Raw genomic sequence first — 7792 nt, forward strand, 5'->3', positions numbered from 1 at the left:
ATGCTCTTACCAAATTCGTTTTTGCACCTGATTCATATGATTAAAAATATGCTCACGAACAAAATAAAGGAGAGACTGTTTTTGTCCAGAACACAGACTTAAACCCAGGCGGGGTTTGTTCTTTATTGTCAGTTAAAATGTCCTATAAGTCGAACGTGTATGATCCTACATTTTTTTAAACGGGTAAACAGCAACATGGGTAATCTTAGGCAAAATCTCACTGCATAAAGTTAATACTCCAATTGCATTAATTATGAAGTAGGCTATGGGATACATTGCCTAATATCTCAGTAGGCATATTAACGAACAGGGAACATCAAGGGAGAGAGAGAGAGGGAGAGAGAGAGGGGGAGAGAGAGAACTCCTGAAGCTAATCTCTTCGAGTCCGAGTAGTAGGCAGTACAAAGTGGTACACTGACTCAAACTCGTTCTCTGTCAGATGCACGCGCGTTTCCTATTCTCTCCATCTAAGGTGCAGCCTGTCTTTCTTCATCGGACGACAAAAAAGTCTCACGACATATCAGAGAACAAAACAGAGGAGGATTACCTGTGGTGGTTAAAAAAAGAAAAAAGGTTTTCTTCATAAAAAGAAAGCAAGAAAGGAATACCCACGGTGTTTGTGTTAGCTACCAGCAGCTGAAAGATTGCTTCAAAACTTACCTACCAACCTACCTACCGGAGAGGCACTGCCTGCATCCGATAAGAGATCTGGTTCGACAAATACGAGGCAAGGGTGGGGGTGTGGAAAGGAGAAAAAAGAAGATAGAAAAGAAAGGACACTGAAAAGAGAGACTGTGATAACTCAGTAGGAGGAAAAGGGTCAGGAAAGTCAAAGTAGAAGTGAATTCTGCTGTGGTGAAGTGTGAGAACAGAGAGGGAAAGCTGTATTTGAACCGTTAAAGGCTGAACTGAGCACGTTGTGGAGGTAGATATTAACCTGCATCCTATTACTTAGTTGTGAATACTTAACGGCTAATTGCTACGAGGGTTTCTATGGTAGAAGCACAAGGCGTGCAAGGCTTGGAGTAAGGAACAGTGAGCAAAGGCAGCTCGTGCGCACAGAGTAGGGAAAGCTGAGGGATATCTGTTCAGAGCAGAAGATCGAGGAGGGAGTCCTGTGGATTTTTTACGGAGCTTCGCGGTGTGAATGTCCATCAAGATGTGTGTCCCGTCGCTACTGGTCCTGTTGTGCCTCTTCTGCGCTGGTGGTGCTCAGAAGTTTTCTGCGCTGACGGTGAGGACACATGCAGTCTTCAATACGCACGATCTCGTGGCCCTTATGTGTTTATGGCTTGTCTCCAAAACATTTTGTTGTGATTTACATTAAAGGTGGAGTTATTATTATTATTATTATTATTATTATGTTCTAATCAATAACATCGAATCGAAATTAAATTACGTGGAACTGAGAAACAAACGTAAATGTTAATGAAATTCTGCGCTTTTTTCTTTTTTCGTGCAGTTACGTAGGCTATGGTTTATTTTTGTCCGTCGTACTGTTTTCGCGTTAAACGGATCGCTTCATAAGTGAATCATATGTTCTATTTTCAGAAAGTAAATTATTGTCTACCAACGGCAAAAATGGAAAATATGAGGTTTAATCCAACTTCCAGAGTGCGGGTCTGCGCATTCCGTCGTTTGCCCGAATGAGATCTTTCTGAACTACTTTCACTCCTGCGTGGCAAAACACCACCATTATTATTATTATTATTATTATTATTATTATTATTATTACAAAAAAGAGGAAGTGCTTAGAAGAACAAAGAGGATAGTAATAATGATTTGGGCATTGATTACTTTGTGGTTCTGATTTCCTACCCTTAACGATACCCTTACAAAACAAAATAAAATGTATGTATAAATATATGAATGTACTTATTTTAGATATATATACACACGGTGTGGACAGTACAGTGGGTAGCACTGTTGCCTCACAACCAGAAGGTATTGGGTTGCGAGTGGATGGGATGACGTACCACAGTGTTGCAGAGGCATCAGGGGTGGAGATAGACTATAGCACTCCCAGTGCATTGCATCAGGGGTGGAGATAGACTATAGCACTCCCAGTGCACTGCATCAGGGGTGGAGATAGACTATAGCACTCCCAGTGCACTGCATCAGGGGTGGAGATAGACTATAGCACTCCCAGTGCACTGCATCAGGGGTGGAGATAGACTATAGCACTCCCAGTGCACTGCATCAGGGGTGGAGATAGACTATAGCACTCCCAGTGCACTGCATCAGGGGTGGAGATAGACTATAGCACTCCCAGTGCACTGCATCAGGGGTGGAGATAGACTATAGCACTCCCAGTGCATTGCATCAGGGGTGGAGATAGACTATAGCACTCCCAGTGCACTGCATCAGGGGTGGAGATAGACTATAGCACTCCCAGTGCATTGCATTGGGAGCCATTCTAGATTTGAAATGCAGGGGAGCATCCTAAGTGGAAGCCGCCTGCTTCTTGTACCCCGTTTCTCGTGAGACCTGGAATTCCAGCTACGCACTGGAAGAGGTATTCCCATCGCCGAGCGTGGTTACTGAGTAGCAGGTGAAGACCTGATGATTTTATGGCTGAGAGAGGATCTTGGGGGCTGTACGGGTGACGGGGATGCGGGGCGCTGGAGGCTTATCTGATGAAGTAAGTCTCCGTGGGGGTTGGGGGGGGGGGGGGTTGTCCTGGAAGGGCCGCATGTGGGCGGACAGCGGCTAAAAGCCGTTTCACCTGCACATAAACGCCATGACATCACTTCCTCCCTTCCTCCTCTCGACCTTCACAAACTCCTGTGTGAGGTTTCCGACGGGACGTGTGGAACGCACCCACGTTAACAGACGTCTGACAGCGGGCCCCTTCTGCCCCGTGGCCCCTGGGTATGGAGTGGGGTGTGTCCTGGGAAAGTGCATTTAAAAGGCTTTCTCTCCATTCTGGGATGGGCCCAGATACTGGCCGTGCTCTGAACTCAGGGCTCTGTAGCGTAGTAAAGCATTCGGCCTGTCAGGCTACTGTGTCATTCAGGATTCTGTAGAATTGAGTTATTTTTAACGATAAAGTGCGAACAGGGTGCTGGAGTTTGTCATTGTTTGAGGTCTCCCTGAATTACCTGTATGCCGCTTGTGGTGTGTGCACAGTCTAGTGCCAGAAGATCTCTGGGTGCGTTGAGTCTGGTCTGTTTTGAATTTGTGTACGCCACTGAATCTGGGTGCGCTGACTCTGGTCTGTTTTGAGTTTGTGTATGCTACTGAATGTGGGTGCCCTGAGTCTGGGCTGCGTCGCTTGTGTACACTGCTGAATCTGGGTGCGATTGGTCTGGTCTGCCCAGTTCGCAGGGACTGCGGGAACGGTTATATCTCCTGGCTTGTCAGGAGGGTGATGACGGCTCCATTAGCAGGACCCTGTGTGCTTTCCTTTCGGGCCAGGCCGCACCAGAGCGCCGGCCGCCAACTATGCGGCGATCGGCCGAGGCCAAGAAAGGCCGAGGGAAGCGCAGGCGGCGGACCCAACGACCTGCTGCGCAGAACCGGGCTGGGGGCCGGCGGCGGCGGCGGCGGGCGCGCGGTGGCGTGCGGTCACCTGCCGTCACCTCCGCCGCTCCCGCGCGGCCGCGGCGGCGCACGTGGCGCTAGCGCACGCGGCGGGAGGACAGGACGGGGAGAGAAGGCGAGCGAGGGAGAGGAATGCGGGGCGTCTGAGCCCCTCGGCCCGGTGATTTAGCGCCCGGCGTGACAGCCCCTGCCCCCGCCCCCGCCCCCGCCCCCGCCCGCTTTATTTATTGGCGGCGTTAAAATGCCTTAATATCCAAATGGAAACACACGGCCGCTGGTCGTTAACCCCGGGGGTCAGGGGGCAGGGCGGAGGGCCACGCCTGCGGAGGGGGCTCTGGAATGCGCGGGGAGGCTCAGCGCACGCACGGGTCCGCTCGCACGCCGAAACGTACGGTCCTCACACCGCCGCCACGTCCGCAGGGCCGGCCGGCCGAGCTCCGCTGTTCCCCGGGTCGGATTCAGCAGGGCGTCCGTCCGTACATCCGTCCGTCCGTCTGTGTGCGGTAAGATGCCGTGTTCCCGCTGGTGTGGGGTGGGGTGGGGCTGCTGAGTGGTGTTTGGGATCTGATGGTGTGTGAGGGGGCGAGGCCTGTGTCCCGTTTGCTGGTGCTGTCTCGTCTAGGGCTGCGTGGGTAATTCTCCGCTAACACAGAATGTTCTCACTATTTTGCTGGGGTGTTCTGTTAATGTTACAACGTTGCCACTACACTGCAGCAACGCTGAGAGAAGAAGGTTTTGTGTTGGCTGGGCTGGGATTTGGATGTGAAGTGAAAAGGGTCTCAGTCTCTTGTTTCTTTCTGCGTCTTTATCTCTGCACTGGCGGACCGCGGCAGCGAGATCATAGGGCTGAACAGAAAATATATTTCATCAGGACTGTAATTGAATTTGTGCATGTGTACGTGTGTGTGTGTGAATTGTTTGGGCGCATGCATGCGAGACGTACGATGGGGGAGAGAGCGGGTAACTCCCTGCTCTCATCACCCGAAGTGAAAGTTCACGGAAACCCATGTAAGAAATATCCATTCTCCTTCTAATTCACACACAAATCCCCCGTGGATGCTTTGTTTGTTGCCGGCAGTGTTAGTTCTGTAGATGTTTTTTTCCTCATGAGAAAAGAGGCTTGGGAAGGTGTTTCTCCAGTCTGGGGAAAAAAAAAAAAAGAAAAGAAAGAGAAAAAAATAAATGAATAACTCCGTTTCTTACGCTTTATTGGAACACAAGGCTTCTCTTCGCCTGGTCTCACATTTAAAAACCTGCACCTGCAGAAGACTGAAAAAAAAAAACCTCCTTTTTTTCCCCACATGACTACCAGAGGCCTTTCACAGCAACTTAAAAAAAAAAGAATCTTTCACAGCAATTAAACGCTTTTCTCTTTGATTGAGTTAATAGCCTGGTTAAAGGCTGTCACTTTCTTCCTCTTTCAGCACTCTGGAGACTAATGAACCCCAGGGAGCCGCAGCGTCGGCGCAGGAAGCTCCCGCCGTGCCGCTTTAGCGCCTCTGCAGCGCCGCGCGGCTCAGCCGGGGCCCCCACTGACCCTTTCGGGGGCCCCGGCGCGAGGGGGGCCTCTCGGGGCCGCGGGGGGGGGGAAGGCGGGGCCCGTCCCGGCGGCCCTCGGCGGCACCACAATGTGATCTCTGTTGGACCCCCCCCCCCCCCCCAGCTGCCTTTCGAGCGGGTCATTCATTTCCTTTAAATGTGGCGGAGCTCGAGTGCCGGGTGTGTGGGACAGGGTCGAGGAGGTGGGGGTGGGGGGGCCGGAGGGTTGTAATTTTGGGGTGGGGTTGGAGGGGTGCGCGGGGTGGTAATAGGATTTGATTTGTCTGCTGGTGAGTCTTAAAAAAAATCTGTCAAAGTGTTTTCTTCTTCCTTTGTCTTTTTGTGTTGGCGTTAAGCTGGGGTTTTGTTTGCGCCTTGCCTGAGCCACCGCGCGAGACTCCGCCGCGGTTCTGCTTCACAGAGCCCGGCCCTCTGAAGGGCCCGGCCCTCAAACGGGTCCCCCTCTGTGGGCTGCTTTCTCCCACCTCAGCCTCTCTGGAGGCGTGCAACGAGCTCTGTGCGGAGAGTCTTCGGCGAGTCACAGCCAACCTGCTCTGTCTGCGGGGGCTGAAGTGAGATCCCCCCCCCCCCCCCCCCCCAGCCTTTCCTAATCCCACGCCTGTCGTGGGGTCTCAGTGCCAGCCCATTGACCAATGGCAATCGAACCGGTGACACACAGCTGCTCAGCCAGGAGCGTGTCTGCCATCTTCTCTGTCTGTTCCATGGAGCAGAAACTGGTGAGGGAGCGTATTACAGAGTTCCTCCATTTCCCCTTGCTAACTCTTTCAGCTACTTTACTTTCACACTTTCTGTCTTCTTGTGCTGCTTTCTTTTTTCACTCTCTCACTCTCTTCTCTCTCAGTTCAGTTCAGTTCAATTCAACTGTCCTTTATTCCCAGGTGCAACCAAGGTAGTAAACAGATACAGATACAGATAAACAGGTAACACGTACATAATATTTTTTCAGACTTAATTTAGCTCTTATTATTTATTATTTACAGCAATTTATCGGTGCACATTTATCTCTCTGTTCATATCTTTTTCTGGCATGTAGAAACATAACTGGCTGCTAGTGGGACTGTGGGCCCTTCTCCAAGAATTATGGACATTTTCTCTTGAACTGTAATACTTTGGGAGTGGGAGGAATCGTGGTTAAATAGAGAAATAAGATTTCCATTTCCTGGGAAATCTGTCTCATCCTGTCTGTTTTCACAGAGAGCCTTCCTCTCTCTCTCTCTCTCTCTCTCTCTCTCTCAGCTCCACAGGTGCTTGACTTGTGTGGTTTGGATGGGGGGGGGGGGGGTTGGCTGGGCGGATGGACACGCTGATCATTATCAGAGCTGATTTTGGCCCAGTTTAGTGTGACCTCTGAGGAAGACACTTCTGACAGCTCTTTCATGCCTCCATTCACTGGGAGCTGTGAAGAAGAGAGGGATGAATGCGGGAAGGTCGCGGCTTTGGGGAGGGGGGGAGGGGGAGGGGGGTGGGGGTGTGTGCGCTGACCCGAGACAGTTTGTGACCGTCCGTCAGAACCGGCCATACGGGGTGAATGACCCAGACACTCACCACTCAGCGACGGGCCAATAAAACCCCCTGTGCTTTTATCAGTGATCAGTGAGTAAAAATAGGTTTGGGACAGTGAAAGAGGGTAAGGATGGATGAGGGCAGGAGACCCCACCGATGAGCAGAAGCACAGACCCGAAGCTCACAGCACGTGTGAAAGAAAGCCTTTCTTTAAGAATGACATCATGTGAAGAAAGTTGTAAAAAAAAAAAAAACAGAAAGGGTTGTTTATAGATCTGATCTGGAGGCTTCCCCTCGCGGCTGCCCTCCCGATGTGCTGGAACCGGTGCTCTCTTTACTTCAGGGTGATTTACGATGAAGGAAGGGAAGAGAGAGTATCTGTCACGGCCGGGGGCGCTGCCTCGAACCTGCGGCCGGGATCCAGGTGCGTAGCGCGGGCCGCTCCCCCCGGCCCCGCCTCCCGGGGCTGGAACCCAGCTCAGCCCGGCTCTCTACCTGCACCGCTGCCTGCTGGCCCGAGACACGCCCGCCACACTGATTTACACACTGCAGCTCTGGGGAACAGGGCCAGCACCAGCAGCTCTCTCATTCTTCACTGATGTGAACAGTCCTGGTGTGTGTGTGTGTGTGTGTGTGTGTGTGAATGAGTGAGTGTGAGTGAACGGGTGTATGTGAGTGTGCAAGCGCGTGTGGATACATACGTGTATGCGTATGAGCAGGCAAGTGCGTGTGGGTGTACGTACACATCTGTTTGTCAGCGTGTGAGCGTGTTTGGTGTTTGGAATGAAGGTTGATTTGGTTTTATGAGCTCACTGGTTATTTATAGTTAAATCATGCAGGACAAAGCACCCGTGTGAGCAGGTGGAGTCATTTCGTAAGTGTGCGGCGTGAGCTGTTTGTGTGTGTGTGGAATGAGAGAACGCGTCTTCACACCCAGCGTAGCGAGGCGGCCGTTCCCCGGCTCCTCAGTCATGGCCGTGTGCCCCGGCCGAGTGCCGGCTCTTTGCCCCACGGGCATCGCCACGGTAACTCAGCGGGCGGACGCCTTATCCGCATTAATATCAGCGATATCAGCGATCCACTGCGTCGGGCTGGGAGTCCGGCCGCTCCTTTCCCTTTTTATCCCAAATCCAGCATCCCGGGTGAGCGGCAGGAGGAGGCGCGGGGAACACTGTACGGGAGCAAG

General features: G+C 51.8%; 1 protein-coding gene across 2 annotated transcripts in view; it reads left to right on the forward strand.

The window, feature by feature from the left end:
• Positions 1-329: 329 nt before the first annotated feature.
• Positions 330-7792, forward strand: part of smoc2 (SPARC related modular calcium binding 2) — a 27453-nt gene continuing 19990 nt past the window's right edge. The window contains exon 1 of one of the 2 annotated variants that reach the window (XM_035400505.1): positions 330-1234. In XM_035400505.1, coding sequence (XP_035256396.1) covers positions 1148-1234 — 87 coding nt within the window. In that variant the 5' untranslated portion in view covers positions 330-1147. The remainder of the gene's footprint in view (positions 1235-7792) is intronic. The other variant, XM_035400506.1, reaches the window with a different exon arrangement.

The sequence above is a fragment of the Anguilla anguilla genome, chromosome 18 (assembly GCF_013347855.1).
Source record: "Anguilla anguilla isolate fAngAng1 chromosome 18, fAngAng1.pri, whole genome shotgun sequence".
Lineage (NCBI taxonomy): Eukaryota > Metazoa > Chordata > Actinopteri > Anguilliformes > Anguillidae > Anguilla > Anguilla anguilla.